Source organism: Oncorhynchus keta, unplaced genomic scaffold, assembly GCF_023373465.1.
Source record: "Oncorhynchus keta strain PuntledgeMale-10-30-2019 unplaced genomic scaffold, Oket_V2 Un_contig_2935_pilon_pilon, whole genome shotgun sequence".
Taxonomy (NCBI): Eukaryota; Metazoa; Chordata; class Actinopteri; order Salmoniformes; family Salmonidae; genus Oncorhynchus; species Oncorhynchus keta.
The window spans coordinates 16930-29344 of NW_026286506.1; the positions used below are offsets into that span (position 1 = coordinate 16930).

At 41.4% G+C, this 12415-nt stretch overlaps 1 protein-coding gene across 1 annotated transcript; it reads left to right on the top strand.

The window, feature by feature from the left end:
• The first annotated feature begins 219 nt into the window (after positions 1-219).
• On the top strand, positions 220-10437 carry LOC127923335 (DNA-binding protein inhibitor ID-4-like). Its single transcript, XM_052507358.1, has 3 exons — positions 220-874; positions 7328-7385; positions 9568-10437. The coding sequence occupies exons 1-2, from the start codon at positions 494-496 to the stop codon at positions 7370-7372; spliced, it is 426 nt and encodes a 141-aa protein (XP_052363318.1). The 5' UTR covers positions 220-493; the 3' UTR covers positions 7373-7385; positions 9568-10437.
• The last annotated feature ends 1978 nt before the right edge of the window (positions 10438-12415 follow it).

Genomic DNA, 12415 nt, shown 5'->3' on the forward strand with positions numbered 1-12415 from the left:
ACACACACACACACACACACACACACACACACACACACACACACACACACACACACACACACACACACACACACCTTCGGCAGGCGTCACACACACACACACCTTCGGCAGGCGTCACCCTCCGCAGCGCAGAGGCAGGCACGCATTTCTATAGGGTGGTGTGGTTCCATCATGGGCACCGGGCGGCTCGTGATTGACCAGTTTCTCTCCGGTACTGTCAACCAGCGGCGCGCCGGCGCCTCCCCTTCCCATATAAGTGAACGGAATCTATTCATTCTTCACGCGGTGCTTGGTGAAGTGGAACCGACTGGTCCACGGGACGTTGACAGAATAAAATCTACTACTTTTGAAACATTTCTGTCGACCGTTTTCTTTTGGTAGTTTGGTTTTTACGTCGGTCATAGCCATCTTCATCGCCTACATATAATCTCCGGTATTTGGCAGCAGTGATTGTTTTCTCTCTACCCCGCGGTACGGGTGCGTTATTACCGAAATGAAGGCTACTACTCCCGTCCGCCCCCAGAAGGACACCTCAAGCAGCAGCGGCAACGAGCTTTCTTTACACTACCTCTCGGATCACAGCCTGAACATCGCCCGGTCTCGGTTGCAGGAAGAAGAGCAGCTGTGTCTGCAGGACGATATGAACCAGTGTTACAGTCGCCTCAAGCGCCTCGTACCCACCATACCGCAGGATAAGAAAGTCAGCAAAGTGGAGATCCTTCAGCACGTCATAGATTACATCTTGGACCTGCAGCTCGCGCTGGAGACGCACCCTTCTCTCCTGAAACAACAGACGGGGACCATGACGGGGACGTGCCCGCCGTCCCCAGCCTCTAACCGGACACCACTAACGGTTCTCAACACAGACCACCAGGTAAGAAGCAACGTAAATTCAACGTCTCTTCCACGTTGGTTCAACAATGAAATGACGTGGAAACGACGTTGATTCAACCAGTGTGTGCCCAGTGGGATGGTCCAGAACACTATATATAGAATGGGTGGTGTGTATCAGTGCCTTTGTCCTTTTCAAGTCAGGAGACTCCTGTATTGTAGAATAACAAATGGCATTGTTTATGTTCTTGTGGAAAACATCATATTGGCAGGGACACATGTTATTGAAACATCGTATTGACAGGGACACATGTTATTGAAACATCGTATTGACAGAGACACATGTTATTGAAACATCGTATTGGCAGAGACACATGTTATTGAAACATCGTATTGACAGAGACACATGTTATTGAAACATCGTATTGACAGAGACATGTTATTGATTGACAGAGACACATGTTATTGAAAACATCGAAACATGACAGAGACACGTTAAGAGAACATGATTGAAACAGAGACATGTTATTGAAACATCGTATTGACAGAGACACATGTTATTGAAACATCGTATTGACAGAGACACATGTTATTGAAACATCGTATTGACATGTTATTGAAGATTGACAGAGACATGTTATTGAAACATCGTATTGACAGAGACAGAAACACATGTTATTGAAACATCGTATTGACAGAGACACATGTTATTGAAACATCGTATTGACAGAGACACATGTTATTGAAACATCGTATTGACAGAGACACATGTTATTGACAGAGACACATGTTATTGAAACATCGTATTGACAGAGACACATGTTATTGAAACATCGTATTGACAGAGACACATGTTATTGAAACATCGTATTGACAGAGACACATGTTATTGAAACATCGTATTGACAGAGACACATGTTATTGAAACATCGTATTGACAGAGACACATGTTATTGAAACATCGTATTGACAGAGACACATGTTATTGAAACATCGTATTGACAGACACATGTTATTGAAACATCGTATTGACAGAGACACATGTTATTGAAACATCGTATTGACAGAGACACATGTTATTGAAACATCGTATTGACAGAGACACATGTTATTGAAACATCGTATTGACAGAGACACATGTTATTGAAACATCGTATTGACAGAGACACATGTTATTGAAACATCGTATTGACAGAGACACATGTTATTGAAAGGCATAATATGTCATTTCTAGTGGCAGTGGTTGGTGCATGTGAAAGACAGGACCCTGTGCATGAGGTGAAGGAGTCTGTGGTCCCTGCTGCTCTCAGATCAGATGATAAGTTGTGTTGTGGTCCCTGCTGCTCTCAGATCAGATGATAAGTTGTGTTGTGGTCCTGCTGTGCTGCTCTCAGATCAGATGATAAGTTGTGTTGTGGTCCCTGCTGCTCTCAGATCAGATGATAAGTTGTGTTGTGGTCCTGCTGCTCTCAGATCAGATGATAAGTTGTGTTGTGGTCCTGCTGTTCTCAGATCAGATGATAAGTTGTGTTGTGGTCCTGCTGCTCTCAGATCAGATGATAAGTTGTGTTGTGGTCCCTGCTGCTCAGATCAGATGATCAGATCAGATGATAAGTTGTGTTGTGGTCCTGCTGCTCTCAGATCAGATGATAAGTTGTGTTGTGGTCCCTGCTGCTCTCAGATCAGATGATAAGTCCTGTGTTGATGATGTCCCTGCTGCTCTCAGATCAGATGATAAGTTGTGTTGTGGTCCTGCTGCTCTCAGATCAGATGATAAGTTGTGTTGTGGTCCCTGCTGCTCTCAGATCAGATGATAGTTGTGTTGTGGTCCTGCTGCTCTCAGATCAGATGATGTTGTTGGTCCTGCTGCTCTCAGATCAGATGATAAGTTGTGTTGTGGTCCTGCTGCTCTCAGATCAGATGATAAGTTGTGTTGTGGTCCTGCTGCTCTCAGATCAGATGATAAGTTGTGTTTGGTCCTGCTGTCTCAGATCCTGGTCCTGCTGCTCTCAGTCAGATGTGTTGTGGTGGTCCTGCTGCTCTCAGATCAGATGATAAGTTGTGTTGTGGTCCTGCTGCTCTCAGATCAGATGATAAGTTGTGTTGTCCTGCTGTCCCAGATGATAAGTTGTGTTGTGGTCCTGCTCTCAGATCAGATGATAAGTTGTGTTGTGGTCCTGCTGCTCTCAGATCAGATGATAAGTTGTGTTGTGGTCCTGCTGCTCTCAGATCAGATGATAAGTTGTGTTGTGGTCCTGCTGCTCTCAGATCAGATGATAAGTTGTGTTGTGGTCCTGCTGCTCTCAGATCAGATGATAAGTTGTGTTGTGGTCCTGCTGCTCTCAGATCAGATGATAAGTTGTGTTGTGGTCCTGCTGTTGTGTTGTGGTCCCTGCTGCTCTCAGATCAGATGATAAGTTGTGTTGTGTTGTGGTCCCTGCTGCTCTCCAGATGATAAGTTGTGTTGTGGTCCTGCTGCTCTCAGATCAGATGATAAGTTGTGTTGTGGTCCTGCTGCTCTCAGATCAGATGATAAGTTGTGTTGTGGTCCTGCTGCTCTCAGATCAGATGATAAGTTGTGTTGTGGTCCCTGCTGCTCTCAGATCAGATGATAAGTTGTGTTGTGGTCCTGCTGTTCTCAGATCAGATGATAAGTTGTGTTGTGGTCCTGCTGCTCTCAGATCAGATGATAAGTTGTGTTGTGGTCCCTGCTGCTCTCAGATCAGATGATAAGTTGTGTTGTGGTCCTGCTGTTCTCAGATCAGATGATAAGTTGTGTTGTGGTCCTGCTGTTGCTGCTCTCAGATCAGATGATAAGTTGTGTTGTGGTCCTGCTGCTCTCAGATCAGATGTGGTCCTGCTGCTCTCAGATCAGATGATGTGTTGTGGTCCTGCTGCTCTCAGATCAGATGATAAGTTGTGTTGTGGTCCTGCTGCTCTCAGATCAGATGATAAGTTGTGTTGTGGTCCTGCTGCTCTCAGATCAGATCAGTGGTCCTGCTGCTCTCAGATCAGATGATAAGTTGTGTTGTGGTCCTGCTGCTCTCAGATCAGATGATAAGTTGTGTTGTGGTCCTGCTGCTCTCAGATCAGATGATAAGTTTGTGTTGTGGTCAGATCCTGCTGCTCTCAGATCAGATGATAAGTTGTGTTGTGTTGTGGTCCAGATGATAAGTTGTGCTGTGGTCCTTCTCAGATCAGATGATAAGTTGTGTTGTGGTCCTGCTGCTCTCAGATCAGATGATAAGTTGTGTTGTGGTCCTGCTGTCCTCAGATCAGATGATAAGTTGTGGTCCTGCTGCTCTCAGATCAGATGATAAGTTGTGTTGTGGTCCTGCTGCTCTCAGATCAGATGATAAGTTGTGTTGTGGTCCCTGCTCTGATCAGATGATAAGTTGTGTTGTGGTCCTGCTGATCAGATCAGATGAAGTTGTGTTGTGGTCCTGCTGCTCTCAGATCAGATGATAAGTTGTGTTGTGGTCCTGCTGCTCTCAGATCAGATGATAAGTTGTGTTGTGGTCCTGCTGCTCTCAGATCAGATGATAAGTTGTGTTGTGGTCCTGCTGCTCTGCTCTCAGATCAGATGATAAGTTGTGTTGTGGTCCTGCTGTTCTGCTCTCAGATCAGATGATAAGTTGTGTTGTGGTCCTGCTGCTCTCAGATCAGATGATAAGTTGTGTTGTGGTCCTTCTGCTCTCAGATCAGATGATAAGTTGTGTTGTGGTCCCTGCTGCTCTCAGATCAGATGATAAGTTGTGTTGTGGTCCTGCTGCTCTCAGATCAGATGATAAGTTGTGTTGTGGTCCTGCTGTGCTGCTCTCAGATCAGATGATAAGTTGTGTTGTGGTCCTGCTGCTCTCAGATCAGATGATAAGTTGTGTTGTGGTCCTGCTGCTCTCAGATCAGATGATAAGTTGTGTTGTGGTCCTGCTGCTCTCAGATCAGATGATAAGTTGTGTTGTGGTCCTGCTGCTCTCAGATCAGATGATAAGTTGTGTTGTGGTCCTGCTGCTCTCAGATCAGATGATAAGTTGTGTTGTGGTCCTGCTGCTCTCAGATCAGATGATAAGTTGTGTTGTGGTCCTGCTGCTGCTCTCAGATCAGATGATAAGTTGTGTTGTGGTCCCTGCTGCTCTCAGATCAGATGATAAGTTGTGTTGTGGTCCCTGCTGCTCTCAGATCAGATGATAAGTTGTGTTGTGGTCCTGCTGCTCTCAGATCAGATGATAAGTTGTGTTGTGGTCCTGCTGTGCTGCTCTCAGATCAGATGATAAGTTGTGTTGTGGTCCTGCTGCTCTCAGATCAGATGATAAGTTGTGTTGTGGTCCTGCTGCTCTCAGATCAGATGATAAGTTGTGTTGTGGTCCCTGCTGCTCTCAGATCAGATGATAAGTTGTGTTGTGGTCCCTGCTGCTCTCAGATCAGATGATAAGTTGTGTTGTGGTCCTGCTGTGCTGCTCTCAGATCAGATGATAAGTTGTGTTGTGGTCAGATCAGATGATAAGTTGTGTTGTGTCCTGCTCTCAGATCAGATGATAAGTTGTGTTGTGGTTGCTGTTCTCAGTCAGATGTAAGTTGTGTTGTGGTCCTGCTGCTCTCAGATCAGATGATAAGTTGTGTTGTGGTCCTGCTGCTCTCAGATCAGATGATAAGTTGTGTTGTGGTCCTGCTGCTCTCAGATCAGATGATAAGTTGTGTTGTGGTCCTGCTGCTCTCAGATCAGATGATAAGTTGTTGTGTTGTGGTTCTCCTGTCCTGCTGCTCTCAGATCAGATGATATCAGATGATAAGTTGTGTTGTGTTGTGGTCCAGATGCTGTTCCTGCTCTCAGATCAGATGATAAGTTGTGTTGTGGTCCTGTGCTCTCAGATCAGATGATAAGTTGTGTTGTGTCCCTGCTCTCAGATCAGATGATAAGTTGTGTTGTGGTCCCTGCTGCTCTCAGATCAGATGATAAGTTGTGTTGTGGTCCTGCAGATGATAAGTTGTGTTGTGCTGCTGCTCTCAGATCAGATGATAAGTTGTGTTGTGGTCCTGGTCCTCAGATCAGATGATAAGTTGTGTTGTGGTCCTGCTGCTCTCAGATCAGATGATAAGTTGTGTTGTGGTCCTGCTGCTCTCAGATCAGATGATAAGTTGTGTTACCTTGGTCCTGCTGCTCTCAGATCAGATGATAAGTTGTGTATGTGGTCCTGCTGTCTCAGATCAGATGGTTTGTGTCAACCTTACCTGACTCGATAAACTGTCAGGTAGTATTCATTCTCTGATATAGTTGTGTTTGTGTCACCTTACCTGATCAGATAAACTGCTCAGATCAGTTCTCAGATCAGATGATAAGTTGTGTTGTGGTCCTGCTGCTCTCAGATGAGTAAGTTGTTCATTCTCTGTATAGCTCGTGGTTTGTGGTCACCTTACCTGACTCTGCTAAACTCAGTCAGATGATAGTATTCATTCTCTGTATAGCTCGTGGTTTGTGTCACCTTACCTGACAGATGATAAACTGCCAGGTAGTATTCATTCTCTGCTATAGCTCAGATGATGGTTTGTGTCCTGCTACCTGACTCAGATAAACTGATCAGATGATAGTTGTGTCATTCTCTGTATAGCTCAGATGATAAGGTTTGTGTCCACCTTACCTGACTCAGATGAAACTGCTCTCAGGTCAGATGTATTCATTCTCTGTATAGATCAGATGATAAGTTGTGTTGTGGTCCCTGCTACCAGATCAGATCAGATGACTCAGATGTAAACTCAGTCAGGTAGTATTCATTCTCTGTATAGCTCAGATGATGGTTTGTGTCACTGCTGCTCCAGACTCAGATGAAACTGTCAGGTAGTCCTTGCATTCTCTGTATAGCTTGTGGTTTGTGTCACCTTACCTGACTCATAAACTGTCAGGTAGTATTCATTCTCTGTATAGCTCGTGGTTTGTGTCACCTTACCTGACTCGTAAACTGTCAGGTAGTATTCATTCTCTGTATAGCTCGTGGTTTGTGTCACCTTACCTGACTCGTAAACTGTCAGGTAGTATTCATTCTCTGTATAGCTCGTGGTTTGTGTCACCTTACCTGACTCGTAAACTGTCAGGTAGTATTCATTCTCTGTATAGCTCGTGGTTTGTGTCACCTTACCTGACTCATAAACTGTCAGGTAGTATTCATTCTCTGTATAGCTCGTGGTTTGTGTCACCTTACCTGACTCGTAAACTGTCAGGTAGTATTCATTCTCTGTATAGCTCGTGGTTTGTGTCACCTTACCTGACTCATAAACTGTCAGGTAGTATTCATTCTCTGTATAGCTCGTGGTTTGTGTCACCTTACCTGACTCATAAACTGTCAGGTAGTATTCATTCTCTGTATAGCTCGTGGTTTGTGTCACCTTACCTGACTCGTAAACTGTCAGGTAGTATTCATTCTCTGTATAGCTCGTGGTTTGTGTCACCTTACCTGACTCATAAACTGTCAGGTAGTATTCATTCTCGTTTCTCTTATTTCAGACGATGTCATCAGGCAAAAAGGATGACTCAGTTTTGTGTCGCTGAGAAATGGCCAATGGTGAGTAGGATCCTATTATTCTGGTTTAAATCTGCTTCACAATCTGTGTTGTCTCTTCAATGAAATATACCTTGAATTCACCTGGATTAGTATTATTATGAGTAGTACTAGCAGTATTACTATTATTATGAGTAGTATTAGCAGTATTATTATTATGAGTAGCACCAGCAGTATTATTATTATTATGAGTAGTACTAGCAGTATTAGTATTATTGCGAGTAGTACCAGTAGTATTATTATGAGTAGTTCTAGCAGTATTATTATTATGAGTAGTACTAGTAGTATTAGTATTATGGGTAGTACTAGTAGTATTGTGAGTAGTACCAGTAGTATTATTATGGGTAGTACTAGCAGTATTATTATTATGAGTAGTACTTGCAATATTATTATTATTGTGAGTAGTATTAGCAGCATTAGTATTATGGGTAGTACTAGTAGTATTATTATTATGGGTAGTACTAGTAGTATTATTATTATGGGTAGTACTAGTAGTATTATTATTATGGGTAGTACTAGTAGTATTATTATTATGGGTAGTACTAGTAGTATTATTATTATGGGTAGTACTAGTAGTATTATTATTATGGGTAGTACTAGTAGTATTATTATTATGGGTAGTACTAGTAGTATTATTATTATGGGTAGTAGTAGCAGATGTATTAGTATTAGTATTATTATTATTAAGTAGTACTGTCAGTATTATTATTATTATTGTTATTATGAGTAATAGTCGCAGTATTATAATTATTGTAATTATTATTATGAGTAATAGTAGGAGTATTGTTGTTATTGAGTAGTACTAGTAATATTATTATTATTATTAATATTATTGTTATTATTATGAGTAGTACTATCAGTATTATTATTATTATTATTATTATTATGAGTAATAGTTGGAGTATTGTTGTTATTGAGTAGTACTAGTAATATTATTATTATTATTATTAATATTATTGTTATTATTATGAGTAGTACTATCAGTAGTATTATTATTATTATTATTATTATTATTCAGAGAAGTAGTAGCAGTATTATTATTATTGTTATTATGAATAGTACTATCAGTATTATTATTATTCTGAGTAGAAGTAGCAGAATTATTATTATTGTTATGAGTAGAGGTCGACCGATTAATCGGAATGGCTGATTAATTAGGGCCGATTAAAATTTTCATAACAATCGGAAATTGGTATTTTTGGGTGCCGATTTTGCCAAATTTTTATATATATATATATTTATATTTATTTTATTTTATTTAACTAGGGCATGAGTATTATTATTAAGAAGTACAGTAGTAGTAGTATTATTTTTTAATGATGGCCTGGGTAGTATTGTTGTTGGTTATTATTAGTGGGTTAACTGGTCTAGGAACAGTGGGTTAATTATTATTATTATTGTTCAGGGGCAGTAACGACAGATTTTCACCTTGTCAGCTCGGGGATCCAATCTTGCAACCTTACAGTTAACTAGTCCAACGCTCTAACCACCTGATTAGTAGCAGTATTATTATTAGTATTGTTGTTGTTATTATTATGAGTAGTAGTAGTAGTAGTAGTATTGTTGTTGTTATTATTATTATTATTATTATGAGTAGTAGTAGTAGTAGTAGTAGTATTATTGTTGTTGTTGTTGTTGTTATTATTATTATAAGTAGTAGTATTATTGTTGTTTATTATTATTATTATTAGTAGTAGTATTGTTGTTGTTGTTATTATTATTATGAGTAGTAGTGGTAGTAGTAGTGTTGTTGTTGTTGTTGTTGTTGTTGTTATTATTATTATTAGTAGTAGTAGTAGTAGTAGTAGTAGTAGTATTATTGTTGTTGTTGTTATTATTATTATGAGTAGTAGCAGTAGTAGTATTATTATTTGTTGTTGTTGTTATTATTATTATTATGAGTAGTACGTAGAGGTACGTAGACAGACAGACAGACAGACAGACAGGCAGGCAGGCAGGGAGGTACGTAGACAGACAGACAGGCAGGCAGGCAGGCAGGCAGGCAGGCAGGCAGGCAGGCTGACAGGCAGGCTGACAGGCAGCTGTGTTTGTGGTATACTGGAAGTCAGTTGTCTGAGCCGGTCCGTTTGTTTTGGCTTGTTGATGAAGCCCTGTGTTGTGTTGTTGGCGCCAGTCAGTCTGGAGCAGACCGTTCACACACCCCATCTATTCATTCTGTCCACAGGTGTGCAGAGCAGAGCTGAGAGCAGAGCTGAGAGCAGAGAGCAGAGCTGCTCCAGTCCACAGCCAGCACAGCCTCAGCCTCCAGCCAGGGAATCTCAGCCAGCCACACGGAGCTTTATCACACAGGGGATCCCCCGCTGGAGAACCTACGACTGTCAAATAAAATCCTATTTATAACACATTTATTAGAAACAAACTAAAGCTACGTTCAACTGACCCATTCCTTAACTGTATATGTCAAATACAATTACAACCTGAAAGGGTGAATGAAGAATCCCTTGTTGTTGTGAGGTCTTCGCTAGAAACTAGAGCTTGTTGAACGACAAATACCCGTTTATAAAATGTGACAAATACCCGTTTATAAAATGTGACAAATACCCGTTTATAAAATGTGACACATTTATAAAATGTGACAAATACCGGTTTATAAAATGTGACAAATACCGGTTTATAAAATGTGACAAATACCAGTTTATAAAATGTGACAAATACCGGTTTATAAAATAAAAATAACTAAACCTACAGTGTGGAACTTTACTAAACAGGAATATAATTGTACATGTTTTACCATCTATTGTTTAAAATGGATGATTTGTGTCGGACAAGGTTTTTAAAATGGATGATTTGTGTCGGACAAGGTTTAGCCCTGAAATGTTTCATATTGTTAAGAGGAACAAACGGCTGGAGACAATTCAGATGGTCTATGTAGAATCAGATGCTCGAGGTGGAACAAAAGATCTATTATCCTCAGAAAGACTATTGTAATTATAAGATATTTTTATTAAAAACTTTTGACATGTAAATAATGTGTTTTTTGATTAAATATTAATACTTCAAGATGTTTTGTTAATAAACTCTCCACAGCAGTTCATTTTGCAGTTATATTTCAGCGAATTGTTTTAGTTCAACGTTATAGTTTTAAAGCACACAGCAGGTAAAGGCTCCAGTAATAGCTGGAAGAGCAGTTTAAAATGTACTAAAACTGTTTGTATGTCATTTGGTGAAGCCAAAATTCCCTTGTTTTATATTCCCTTCAATTGTTTCTTTCTTTGTATTGACTTAATTTGGGAACCTTTTGAAATGTTGACATTTTGGGCAGTTTTAACCCATGTGAAAACCAGTGTTTAGAAGACTGATAGGATTGTTGATGATTTGGTAACATTAGACTGTAACTGTTGAAGAACAATACAACTGGAGAAACGAACCTCCAATCACTGCATCAGATTGTTCTGAGGACCAAAACTAACCTCCAATCACTGCATCAGATTGTTCTGAGGACCAAAACTAACCTCCAATCACTGCATCAGATTGTTCTGAGGACCAAAACTAACCTCCAATCACTGCATCAGATTGTTCTGAGGACCAAAACTAACCTCCAATCACTGCATCAGATTGTCCTGAGGACCACAAGGACCAAAACTAACCTCCAATCACTGCATCAGATTGTTCTGAGGACCACAAGGACCAAAACTAACCTCCAATCACTGCATCAGATTGTCCTGAGGACCACAAGGACCAAAACTAACCTCCAATCACTGCATCAGATTGTCCTGAGGACCACAAGGACCAAAACTAACCTCCAATCACTGCATCAGATTGTTCTGAGGACCAAAACTAACCTCCAATCACTGCATCAGATTGTTCTGAGGACCAAAACTAACCTCCAATCACTGCATCAGATTGTCCTGAGGACCAAAACTAACCTCCAATCACTGCATCAGATTGTTCTGAGGACCAAAACTAACCTCCAATCACTGCATCAGATTGTCCTGAGGACCACAAGGACCAAAACTAACCTCCAATCACTGCATCAGATTACTGTGCTATCCCGATAAGGATTTCCATGGTGATTTCTACCTCTGAGCCTGGATCTGTGTGAGAGGACAGCTGCTCAGTATTTACTGTGTTCCACTGTTGGAGGACGTGACCTTCCACGTGACGGAGAGGAAGAGCTGTCATCTCTAAAGGGTTACATTAAAGGGTTTCCAGTCACACTTCATGGGTCGTCTCTAGTTAGAGGGTTTCCAGTCACACTTCATGGGTCGTCTCTAGTTAAAGGGTTTCCAGTCACACTTCATGGGTCGTCTCTAGTTAAAGGGGTCACACTTCATGGGTCGTCTCTAGTTAAAGGGGTCACACTTCATGGGTCGTCTCTAGTTAGAGGGTTTCCAGTCACACTTCATGGGTCGTCTCTAGTTAAAGGGGTCACACTTCATGGGTCGTCTCTAGTTAAAGGGTTTCCAGTCACACTTCATGGGTCGTCTCTAGTTAAAGGGGTCACACTTCATGGGTTGTCTCTAGTTAAAGGGTTCACACTTCATGGGTCGTCTCTAGTTAGAGGGTTTCCAGTCACACTTCATGGGTCGTCTCTAGTTAAAGGGTTTCCAGTCACACTTCATGGGTCGTCTCTAGTTAAAGGGGTCACACTTCATGGGTCGTCTCTAGTTAAAGGGTTTCCAGTCACACTTCATGGGTTGTCTCTAGTTAAAGGGGTCACACTTCATGGGTCGTCTCTAGTTAAAGGGTTTCCAGTCACACTTCATGGGTTGTCTCTAGTTAAAGGGGTCAAACTTCATGGGTCGTCTCTAGTTAAAGGTTTTCCGGTCACACTTCATGGGTCGTCTCTAGTTAGAGGGTTTCCAGTCACACTTCATGGGTCGTCTCTAGTTAAAGGGTTTCCAGTCACACTTCATGGGTTGTCTCTAGTTAAAGGGGTCACACTTCATGGGTCGTCTCTAGTTAAAGAGTTTCCAGTCACACTTCATGGGTCGTCTCTAGTTAAAGGGGTTCCGGTCACACTTCATGGGTCGTCTCTAGTTAGAGGGTTTCCAGTCACACTTCATGGGTCG